Source organism: Castanea sativa, chromosome 5 (genome assembly GCF_040712315.1).
Source record: "Castanea sativa cultivar Marrone di Chiusa Pesio chromosome 5, ASM4071231v1".
NCBI lineage: Eukaryota > Viridiplantae > Streptophyta > Magnoliopsida > Fagales > Fagaceae > Castanea > Castanea sativa.
This window is the reverse complement of record NC_134017.1, coordinates 18,593,687-18,605,887: the sequence shown is the minus strand read 5'-3', so window position 1 is coordinate 18,605,887 and position 12,201 is coordinate 18,593,687. Positions and strand designations below refer to the sequence as shown.

General features: G+C 34.4%; 2 protein-coding genes across 2 annotated transcripts; one reads left to right on the top strand and one right to left on the bottom strand.

Annotated features, from left to right (window-relative positions):
* The first annotated feature begins 496 nt into the window (after positions 1-496).
* LOC142637226 (small ribosomal subunit protein uS17c) lies at positions 497-1,161 on the top strand. Its single transcript, XM_075811507.1, has one exon. The coding sequence runs from the start codon at positions 553-555 to the stop codon at positions 1,021-1,023; it is 471 nt and encodes a 156-aa protein (XP_075667622.1). The 5' UTR covers positions 497-552; the 3' UTR covers positions 1,024-1,161.
* Positions 1,162-3,892: 2,731 nt separating this feature from the next.
* LOC142636718 (homeobox-leucine zipper protein GLABRA 2) lies at positions 3,893-10,683 on the bottom strand. Its single transcript, XM_075811005.1, has 11 exons — positions 10,453-10,683; positions 10,072-10,337; positions 9,417-9,534; positions 9,073-9,267; positions 8,373-8,747; positions 8,155-8,256; positions 5,804-6,013; positions 5,253-5,427; positions 4,873-5,144; positions 4,680-4,766; positions 3,893-4,578 (listed from the first exon to the last, which is right to left on the bottom strand). The coding sequence occupies exons 1-11, from the start codon at positions 10,531-10,533 to the stop codon at positions 4,198-4,200; spliced, it is 2,262 nt and encodes a 753-aa protein (XP_075667120.1). The 5' UTR covers positions 10,534-10,683; the 3' UTR covers positions 3,893-4,197.
* Positions 10,684-12,201: the final 1,518 nt, after the last annotated feature.

Sequence of the window (12,201 nt, the reverse complement as noted above, 5' to 3'; positions counted from 1 at the left end):
TTTTCGAGAAAATGTTTTCAAAAATAGATGACTTAATATGTGCCCTAAATGCATATATTAACCGGACTCTATACATATATATATATATATTCCTACTATGTTGGAGGACAATGTCATTTACCTTTGGTAAATTCTGAGATTAATCACTTAGAATCTTGTTTGGTTGTAAGATAAAAATGTGTGAAGATAAAAAGAATTTTAGTTTTCTCTTATAAAGTTTGAAAAAAAAAAGGTTAAAAAAAATATAGATCGTATAAATTAACACATAAAATTTGTTATAAAAATATTATAGACGTAACATTAATAAAAAAATTCACTTTAATACAAAAACAAGATTTGGCGTAGTTACTTGATAATAAATGGAAAAATCACTGTAGAAACAACATCACAAATTAAAATTAAGTTGTATTTATGAAAAGAAAACTATAAAAATGATAACTAAAAAATAAATAAAAAAAAGTCCCAAAAAAAAAATCTATAAAGGGGAAGCTCACGTCAATAGCCTCTCTTCTCCACCCTTATCCCCTTCCAAACCCAAGAACTTCCAATTCAATGGCTTTCACACACTCTCTTCTCCAACTCCCTCCCATACACTCCCTCAAACTCTCCACTCCATTCCTCCATGGCTCCACTCCTCTCTCCCTCTTCTCCAAACCCACTTCCTCTCTCACCTCACCAACCCCACAATCCCACTCCTTCACCTTCCTCCCTCCCATCAGAGCCATGAAATCAATTCAAGGCAAAGTGGTTTGTGCCACAAACGACAAGACAGTGTCTGTGGAAGTGGTGCGCTTAGCACCTCACCCAAAGTACAAGAGGCGTGTCAGGAAGAGGAAGAAGTACCAAGCTCATGACCCAGATAACAAGTTCAAGGTTGGGGACATTGTGCAGCTAGAGAAAACCAGACCCATTAGCAAGACCAAGACTTTTTTAGCTGTACCAATGCTGAACAGGAATTTGAAGAGGAAAGACACTGAAAAAGAGGAGCTTGGGATTCCATTGGAGTCTCAGCAGCAGGCTTAGTGTGAGGCCTTCTTCTATTGTTATTGTTCATTTTTTTTTTTTTTTTGGTTGTAATTTTGCAATGCTTTTGTGCTTTAACTTCATGTGATACTATTTGAAATTTAATGTAATTTCATGGGTATGTTGTTAATGCTTGAATTCATGCTTTTTATCTGTGTAAATTAATGGGGTTTGGAAATTGGTCTGATTTTTATTGTTCTTTGATGGGTTTTGGTAATGAGTGTGACTAAATTGTTCAAATTTATGCTTATTTGGTCCGTCTTTGAATTGGGGTTTTGGCAATCACCAAATAGATGGAGGTAGCATTGGGAAATTGAAAACTAACTTTGGAGTGATTTGGGTTTGAGAGTTGAGAGAGAGAATGGAAAATAATTCTGAGAGGATGCAAGAGTGAAAATGTGAGTTAACATAAATGAATGAAGATGATCATGTGATCATTTTTGTGTATATCTATTGGTGAATTATGTGATGGTGATGATGAATGATGATATACAGAGTCTGAAATTTAAGGGTGAAAGTGAGAGATTTGGTTTAAATTTGGGATTATTGCGTTTAAGTTTTAGTGTTCGTGACTTGATAATAGTCAGGAATCAATCAAATATAGATTTGGGAATTAATCTGGGAAGTTTGTTCCTTTGTCTAGGAGTAAGTTTTCTGATTTTAATTTTAAGGGAGGAAAAAGGTGCTATCAAAGAGCAGTTTTGGTGACTTTTCCAATGATAGGATATTATATGCGTCTGGATAGTGTCCAGAGGAACTGCAAAACAGATGTTTGATAATATATCACTGAGACTAAGAGGTTATTGACAGCAAATCTTTTTGTTTTTTTTTTTTTTTTGGTTCTGTGAAGTAAATTCTCAACTGACTGAGGTATAGCATGAGGATTCAAAAAACTATCATTACTTGGTGCAAATAAAGTTTACAAGATAATGTACTCTAGGATGAGAAATTTTCCCTCAGGACTCTATGACAGTTGTGATTGCATGAGTAAAACCAAACTACTGTATATGAAATAATGGAAGCTGAGGTCTTCAAACATTTTACTGGGGTGTGTTTCTTAGAGTTATTTAATTTTGTAGGTGATATATTCTAGGCTTGCATACTGAGTTATCCAAAAATTCTTTTGGAGGGGGCATAATAATTGTCTTTTTGAGGATTTGGAATGTTCTGGGGATTAGCTTATAGCTTTGTTTGCAGTGAACTTGTTTGATTGGTCTTGTGCTTGGGGAATCACTTCTAGTGATTCCATTCCATTGTTCATAGACTCTCGTTCCTCATGTACATAATATCTTTTTTTGTTGATTTCTTGTACTTATTTTTTTTAGGCTACTTCATCTTTTTCGTATGAAGTGGTACTCCTTTTAATAAAAATGGTTATTACTTGTCAAAAAAAAAAATTGAAGCTAAGACGCTAAATTCATCTACCAACAAGTATAAAATGCAGAATGGTTGGCTACTTTGTGAAATTAAATGGTCATATATGGTTAATTGTTCCCCACTGCTTAATGCGGTGTCTTTGAAGGGAAAAAATAGTAGGTGTTTTGAAGATAATGAGAGATTCATACCAAACTTCAAGCTATTTTTCTTTAGAACTTTATTAGATTGGTTGCCTATTTTGCGAAACCAATCATTCTCTTACTTTCTTGACTTTCCTGATTCTTGTAATTTTTATTCTTGATTTATTGATCCCCTTTACACTCCTTGTGTACTAGGGCGTCCTTTTTTTATATCAATAAAACTTATTACTTATCAAAAAAAATTGTAGAACAAGACAATTTGTGGTCATGTTGGGAAACCACATGGTCATGGAATCAAATTAGACATGTGTAAGTTGTTGGTCAAGGGAACTGTAACTAGAGATGAAGTTCATCATCTATATTGTCAAGAATTACTATATTTGGAGGTATTGTATTTAAGGAGAATGAGAGCATGCATAATTCTGATTGTTTTCAAAGCTTACTAGATGCATCGAATAGTTTGTGACTGTTGTTTTGGGTGTGGTACCGTGTGGTCAGTTTCAAGAGACTATTGAATCAGCAGAAACTTCATTGTGGTTAAACACAGTAGGACGCACATCCCAATGCAAAACTCCTCTCAGTTGAATTTAGTTCTCCCATTTCTGCTCTCCTTGTTGGTGTTGGCAGCATGCTTAACAAAACATCATGATGTGGCTTGTCTGCTGACAATTCTGGTGAAACTTTAGATTAAGATCGTAATGTCTCCCTGCTACATTCTTTATTCTATTGCATCATGAGCAAAGTTGTCCATACTGTAATGGAGGTGGTTCTACAATTGAATAAAATATTTTAGTATCAGTTAATCTTGAGAATAAAATATTTTAGTATCAGTTAATATTGGTGTATTATTTGGGATTACTATTAAAGTTAAAATTCATATATTTTATAAGCCCAAATTATCCCAATCTATTTTCCCAAATAACATGTCTTATAACCATTTATAATTGTATTTCCTCTCTCTCTCTCTCTCTCTCTCCTAACAGCTGAAATACCCAATAAACTCTGGTATTTCCCAGTATTTTTCCAGTAGGTTTTAGGGGGTATTCATATGGGTTTAGTGGCCAGTACGGTAATTATGGGTTGGTACAGTACGCTATGGCATTGACACCATTGATCATGAGACGTATGATTCCTGCATAACTAGAAGAATATGCTTATCTTAGAAGTAGTTGAAATGGAAGTTGAATGAGGTAAACTTTCACTGTATAATTCATCTAAAAGAAGTCAAAGTTCTTAGGCAAGAGTCACTACTTCAGGTGTCAAGTCGATATTTCCACATTGCTGCATATTTCAAATTGATCAATTCCATTTTTTGAACCATTCTGGTCAGCAATTTTATAAAGCAGCAAACATAACAATCACAATATGACATTGATAAAATTAACAATTCTGTACATAAGAAATCTCCTTTTCTTAGATTTCTAAAGATTCTAAACCACACCTCTCCCCCTCACTCTCTTTTTCTCTTAATCTAAAGAATGCCAAACACAGATATGTCGTTGTTCCAGGCCCTCCATTCTAACCAAAGAACAAATGGAAACAAACTCACTTCAAAAGGCTGAGTTGCTAAACTAATATTGGAGGGAGAAAAAAGAAAAGAAAAACCTATGACTTTTACAATTAATTAGTGCCTATCTAATTCATAAAGGTGTGGTGATCAACCATCCTCACACTGCAAGCTTGTCTTAATGTTTCTTAGGGTACATGATATTAAAGTGTTTACAGACTCCACAGACTCCATTGAAAGCTTTGCTGTGGGAGAGGTATTAGTTAGGATCTGGATTGCTATTGTAAGCAAAGACCCTCCCTCTGTGCTCTTCTCCTCTTGCCTAGATGTAATAACTAAAGGCCTTGACTCGACCCCATCTGGAAGAATCGAAAATCCTGAAGGTAAGATGGCCATGTTGCTGGAGTCGCATCCTGTCATCACAGACTGCATGCCGGTAATGTCCACTGGAGCATAGACCACCATGGACTCGTATGCATTGGTGCAGCCATCTTGAAGTACCCACATGCTGTTCTCTTTTGATTTCATCGTCTGAGAATTTGAAAAGCAAATGTTAGATTGGGGTTAGAATTTGTTTGATTTGGTGAAATCAAAGTTAATGAAGTTTGTAATTTTGACTATAGAGAACTCACCTGAATGGCCACTGAATTGCCACGATCTTGCCCTTTAGCTAAGTTTGCAATGGATTGTGCTGGACCTCCACTTGCCATAATATCCCACTATGATATACAAAACAAAAATTGTTAGACAATCATCCCAAACAATTCTTATGCTATACCTTAGATAATCAACCATGGTAGTTTCGATAATGCAAAGCAGCCAAACCTCACTCCGGTGAGCTTCGTCTCTTAAGAAATCGAATAGGACATGAGGAGAGACAGGCAACCAAACAGAAGAAACTGCACACAAGATCACCCCAAGAGGTTCTCCAGGGTCATTCAAGTTCTTCCTAGAAGTTATCCTGATGTCTTCCCCTGTCTTACTTGACACCTTGGTCCATGTATGATAGCTTGATGCTCCAATTGCTCTGCAAAAATTCCATGTCATCCTTTGTGCCAACTTTAAAATGCTTTTCCTCCCGGCTAGTGTGGCAACACCTGATATTTGACAAGAGGAAGGTAAATTTCCAAGACTCCAGTTAAGTTTTGATTGATTCATCCAAATTTTACTTAAGAAATTGTCTTCACGCTTTCCGCATCACTTACCAGTTGAATCCTTCATGGGAACATTGGTTGCCATGAAGAAAACGAGCCGTTCACATTGGAGTTGCAGCGTAGCCATCCAATGCCTTGCACCAAAGGCTAGACCACTGCTAACAATAGTGCGGTACATGGTATGAACTGGACTTTTCTGGCATTCCAAGTGCTCTACCCAAATCACCTGCAAACCACACCGGAAGATCATCACTAAACTCGTTTGTGTACATCAGTTAAAGAAGTTTATGCTTCACTTCATTAGTTTCACCTCTGCAATTTTCTTTTTATTTTTGAGTTGTTTGCCATCCCTGGTCAAGATTAATTGTCAAAATGATTTCCAAATAAGCATCTCAGTGTGAAAGATATCACCATGAATGAATCATTTGTCTGGTGTTTAAGGGGGGAAAAATGCATGGAACTGCTATATCATATTGTGACATAGAGCAAGTGCAAAATGCCATGCAAATGAAGATGAGCTACTCTATATATGCAACAAAGCAAACACTCATATGCCCTATCACTGATTTCATCCAAGTGGAGGTTTAATATTTCGTATATACCTTGCAATGGCCATTAGATTTATCCTCTATGATGCAACCAGATGGGCGTTTTCTGCATTTCACAAGGGATGCATCAATGTTATCCTCTACTTTTTCTATAGAAACATCCACAATGGCCCATTGTTCAGCACTCAATTGCTTGCAAAATCTGACGAAGTACACTTCTCTAGTGGGTACCAATGGTGTGAGCATTTGCAGTTCTGCAAACATCTGCAATTGAACAATATTGTCTTCTGTTAGAATTTGGAAAGATGACAGAAGTAATAAACACTATATTTGGTTCACTAAGGAAAAAAAAAAGATATTTTTTTATTCAAATGTTTTATTTCTAGAGAGAGAGAGAGACAGAGACTTTTATATCAATAAGTCTATGGTCACAAAAATTTATTTACTCTTTTTCACAATTACTAACGTAATTTATTGTAATTAATGCATAATAAAAATGGTCTTAATATGAATTCATGTAAAAGCGATATTGTTCCAATCAAACTTGACATTTTAGTGAAAACGTTATGAAAAAATGTGTTTTTAATATTACTCTTTAAATTCTAGTATTTAATTTGAAACAGCATAGAAAATTTTAAATAGTGTTTGATTTGTCAAGGATAGAAGAAAAAAAGGTGTATTGGTATTTTTTTTTCTTGAGTCCACTAAAATTTTCTCTCTAAAATAAGTAAAATTTAGAGAGAAAAGTAGGTGTAAAAAATAAATATGCCAAAAATAGATATTCCTCTCTTTAATTTTTTCACTATTCCAAAAAATATAAGATCGGGTAAATCATTCATTTTTAGAAATATTTTTAAAAAAATTAAAAAAACTGTTAATATTTTTTTAATCCCTAAAAAAATATTTTTAAAAATAATTAATTATTATATGCATAAAGTCACACGTTAACAAAATCTAAAAATATATATGAAACACAATAATATTATGAGGTTGGGAACTATTCCCCCTACTACCACTAGCATCTACCCAACTCGTTGAGCCCAACCCCTTGGATATATCCAAAATCCTGATAATTGCTTATCTGTGAGATGGGAAGTCTCATAATCAAATGCATAATGATTAGTGAGATCTCAAAGAGATCTACAAAATCAGCATTTTTGCTCCTAAAAGGCTATTAAGGATTTGCTTTTCATCTTTTCACTTTCCAGGAGCTGATAGTAGATGTCATCCACTTTTACTCCAAACACAAGATTAACACGAAAGTACTGAAATCCTTTTCCTGGAATTAATTTCCCTAGAGTGCCAGTGCAGCCAAAAAGAGAAAGATCGTACCCAAAAATTTATTATGGGCGGCCTAAGTGTCAAAAACTTTGACCTTTAGCTGAGTTAATAACAACAGAAAAATTAGATCCAACACGAAAGTCCAACTTTTGCCCATGGTTGGACTGCAGGAAAGACAGAAAGTACTCATGCAAGACATAAATCCGAGATTCTTTAAGATCGAGTAAATGCACACCTGTAACCTCTATTATTGAGAAAACACCATTAATTCTTTTGTCATTTGTGAAGGTAGATTTCAACATTTCAAAGAAATTTCAAAGTTGATGCGGCCATTAATATGGTTAGTAGACTTCAATCATGAATATTTAAATTGTCTTTTTATAATTAATAACACATATAAAAAAAAATAAGATATTATAAATTTTAATACATAAAATATACAAATTGATATAGAGTAAATGTGTGGATTTCAATTAACTCAGTTGGTAAAGTCTCTGAAGGTTGTATAAGAGATTTGAAGTTCAATCTCCGTCTTCACTAAAAACTTATTAGTGTTTTAGTTTGATAATAAAGAGTTATTATCAAAAACAGACATCATAGTTTAAAACTTTAAAAAAAATTTATGATTTAAGCTTAAACCACCTCGTAAATAAATATTTAAATTGTCTCTTTATGATTTAGTGACACATTTAAAAGGAAAATGAGGTACCAAAAGTTTTAATGCATAAAAAAGCTCACAAATTAATGTAGTTTAAATGTGATTAGTACAATAGACAACCACCTCATAAATGAATATTTAAATAGTATTTATAATTAGTGACCAATCAATTTATAAGCTAGTAAAATTTGTATGCTACTAGTGCTACTAATTTCAAAATTTTAATAGCTAAAGATGGAGTTATGCCTGTGCCATGTAAAGTAACACAATTTATGTCACAACTAGACCACGTGGTAAGTTGTAAGTGGTAAGAGGTAATGGTAAATTTATGTGGAGACACTTCTTTATAATTCACCACTCACCACATGCTTGAGTTGTGACACAAATTGTATCACTTTATGTGACACTAGCATAGCTACGTAAAGATGGAGTGCAAACATATATCCCAGGTTTTTATGAAACTCACAAGTTGTACAGCGCCATTTTTATTAGGACCTTCTCCATTGGAGATAACATCAACAGTGGCTGCCTTTGAGATCAAGCATGGAAACATTTCCTTCCATTGATTCTGCAGAAACAGATTAATTCATAAAAAAACCAATATTAGATTATTTAACTTGTAAATCAACAAGGAGGCTTAGCACTGTTTATCAGGTTTGAGAAAAAGGTACTAATTATATTTACCACATCCATGAAACTTTGAACAAGCCGTGGGAGATCCACAAAAACAACTCCAGTCTCTCTTGAGGCCTCAATAGATCTCTTTGGCCGCGCATTGCTTGAGTTTTCGATAGAGAATTCTTTCATGTACTCATCATAATTAAGTATTTCCCGACCAGTCTCAACGCTTCGAATCCATAATGGTTCTCCTGCAGTAGCCATCTTTGTGAGCTCCTCCATTGCTTGATTTACTATCTCCATTATCCTCGTCTTCTCGATCCCGAAAATCCCAGTGTAAAAATCCAAAGAGCTTCTATTTTCTTGGTCATTGCCAGTTGAACATGAAGGTGAGGATGACCCTGGAGGGTATTTCCCTAGAGCTGATCGGAGTTTTTCTACCTGCACATTTGAATCAAACTTTATTACTAAGTATGCAACACAAAATAAAGATCTTCGTACCCTATTTAATGTTTCACTTTATGTTCGGAACACCAAACTATAGTATATTTTCTTTGTATTTTTTTTTCTTTTTTTGTTAACATTTTTAATCTTTAGTTACTTTATAGTAAAAAAAATGGGGCCGACATATGGAAAAGTATGATTCATAGAGCAAAAAATGAAATACCCAAAATAGGACACAGAAATTTTATTCAGCAAGACATTGTCATAATAAAATTGGAAAAATAACATTGTTATATGTGTGTTAGCTTTTTTTTTTTCAAACCTCAGCTTTGAGTCTGGCATTTTCAATTCTGAGCTGTTGTTCCTCCGTAGTCAAAGCAGCTTCTCGGCTAGTGGTGGCAGTGCCACAATTGGGACAGCAAGCTTTATTTATTTGCTCCCTCATGGCTTTGTTCTCGTCTCGGAGTTTCTCCATTTCTGTCTTCAACAAAGAATTCTCATGGCGCTCTTGTATAGCCTGCACCCAATACAATGCATTCCTCAACTTCATGAAATGAATAGGAGAATAGGACAAAAGGAGGGGGGAAAAAAACAGTGCAATGTGATAATAGATTGAATTGCATAAATTATCATACATGAAGCATGACTGAAAATGAATTGGAGTACCTTAATTTGGGTTCGACGATTTTGAAACCAGAACTTGACTTGCCTAGGAGCAAGGCCTAGTTGCTTGCTTAGATGTTGCCTTTGCTTCTCATCTGGGTGGGGTGACTCTTTAAATAGCCTGTAAATTTAGTTCATTGGAACTTTGGATTAATTAACCGTATAATATTGGAGACCAAGTATCAAAAATTGCACAAGAAAGAGTTAAAACAAATGAAAATTTAACATTGGTAATCTGCGAGGAAAGAAATTATGCTTTTTCTCTATTGTGTTTTTCTGTCGGTATCCATTAACACACATAAAACAAAGAATAGAGAAGGTAGTGGAAATTTTAAGATAGCTTTAACTTTTGAATCTTGTTTCTTTTGTAAGCATGTCACTAACTTTCTTGTTTTTTAAATCTTTCTGTACATCGTACACCATAAAGCACACATTAAAGCTACAAGATTGACATGCAAACTAACACAGATTAATTAATGAACAATTAGCAAACCAAGTTCATAAAAATAAAATAAAATAATGGGAACTGATTTTTATTTTCAATGACTCAAACTGAGTAAACTCCTTTTTCTTCATTCATGCATATAAAGAAAACAAAATTAGTATTAAAATGAGAATGATAAGAAAAAATTAAGAGAGACAAATTAAGACCACTCACGCTTCCATTTCTCTAATTTGCTCAGCAGTATGCCTATGATACTTCTTTCTCTTCTTCTTTTTGTTCTTGTCTCCATCAGCACCATCATCATCAGGCTCTCCTTCACCGTCAAATTCATCGTCGGACCTTGACCTCAGAGGCTCCGAGTTTTCACTACTAATCTCCACCATGTCATCTCTCCGGCCACCTCCTCCGCTTCCTTCATCCCCTTCTTCCACCTCCATGTTCGGTGTGGCCGCTGCCCCAGCATCGCGAAAAATCCCTGCCTAAATATAAGTAACAAACACACACAAAAGAAGCAAGTAAATAACTTCATAGATATAAGAACAAGGAAGAAAATGAATGAAGTAGTAGTATAGAGAATGGAAATAGTATTATTACAAGGCTGAGAGAGAGAGCTGGAGAGGCAAAGAAGTCTTTGGTACGAGAAGAGGGTGGATTATTCGACATGTCCACGCCCATGGCAAGAATGAGAGTTCTTGGGGTGGCAATGGCAAATGGGTTGTTTTAATAAGGACCAAGCATGGTGGTGGTGATGAAGGTGTGTAGAAAGAGAGAGAAAGAGATGTGGGGGCTGCTTGATTTAAGGATATAAAACAAAATGATGAACTCAAAGAGGTTTTTTCTTTTATGGTGATTTATGTTTGTGTGTGTGTGTGTGTGTTTGTGTGTGTGTGTGACAGAGAGAGAGAGAGTCTGAGAGAGAAAGGGCTGGTAGGGGTTGACTGTTAGATTTTCTGAGTAGGAAAGTGGAAGTCTCAACTAACTTTAAACGGTTGAATCTATGTTTCAACGGTATTTGAAGGATTTTTTGTTTAATTTTTTTTTTTTCCAATCACAACTTGGGCTTAGTGGCTCAAGCTATCGGCTCAAGATTTATTGGTGCTAGGTAGTGTTTGCCTGTTTGGCAATGAGCTTTTAACGCGGTGTTGTTAAGAGTAAAGTGAATTTCGTTACCCTAGGGCCTAGGTCCTAACCATAGCATAGTTAGACTTGTCTCAGTTAAAACAAAAACTTTTAGTACATTACGATTGGTGATGTAAAAAAGTTAACAATTTGGCACTACAAAAACTATTTTATTTATTTTACCACTTTACTTTGCAAATCACCTAACATCTAATGGTTTTATTTTAGCATTCAACACAGCTCAACAGCCAAATTTTTTGGCTTTTCCTTTGACATTGCAGCAAGCTTTTTAATAGTGATGATGCTAAAAATAGTAATATGGCTTTTTAGCACCACTAATGGTAATGCTCTAAGCATAGTCCGATGTATTAAAAACCTTGTTTGTGGTTCAATGGTGGCGGCGAAATGTGGGCGTGGTCTAATCTCTTAATAACCTTGCTTGATCAAGAATTTAGCAATTCAATTGACATTTTTTTGTATTTTCAACGAAAATATTAAATGTTTAAATCCTCTTTCCTCCAATTATAAATAATTAAATAATTAAAATTAAAATTAAAACTTGGTTGTGAATCAAATGTCCAATAACAAAGCAATAGTTCAAATTATTTGCTGCGTTTTTATATGAAAAAACAATAATTTTCTTCCTTATGCTCTTTGTAACATTAAGGGCCTTTGTAATTTACTTCTTAACGCGTATTTGGATTAACTTTCTACTTATTTATTGAAAATAGATAAAAGTACAGTCATACCTGAAAAAGTAAGATTTTAATAAATTTTACATAAACAAATCATTTAAAAGCTAAAAACTAATCCGAATATACTATTGATAAATTACTAAAATTACTTATTTAAAATCCATGCTCTTAATTGATAAATTACTACCATTATTCTAACTCTTTTCCTCAAGGACCACCTACCATGATAACATGATAAATTACAACTTATACAAGAGTTTTAGTTAATAGCAAATAATAAATTTAATCATTTAATTCTTATTTTATCACTATTGACTGACTTTTTTTGGGAGGGTGGGGGGTGGGGGGTGGCGGGGGAGGGTGTGTGGGGTTTCCTTTGTTTCAATTATGATAGTGCTAATTAGTAGGGCAAAACTTAATTGCTATTTCGTAGACCACTCTCTTAAAATTCAACCATATGGCATTGTTGAGGTCCAAAATATCACAATGTTGTATCAAAGCCCAAAACAATATAAAGGATTGAAATCTA

Excerpts from the sequence above, each read along its gene's own strand:
- LOC142637226 (XM_075811507.1), top strand. The coding sequence starts at position 553 with ATGGCTTTCACACACTCTCTTCTCCAACTCCCTCCCATACACTCCCTC.
- LOC142636718 (XM_075811005.1), bottom strand. The coding sequence starts at position 10,533 with ATGGGCGTGGACATGTCGAATAATCCACCCTCTTCTCGTACCAAAGAC. Across the intron at positions 8,257-8,372 it reads TTCAAAGTTTCATGGATGTG|AATCAATGGAAGGAAATGTT; the intron begins GTAAATATAATT and ends CTGTTTCTGCAG. Across the intron at positions 6,014-8,154 it reads AAAATGGCGCTGTACAACTT|ATGTTTGCAGAACTGCAAAT; the intron begins GTGAGTTTCATA and ends GTTCAATTGCAG.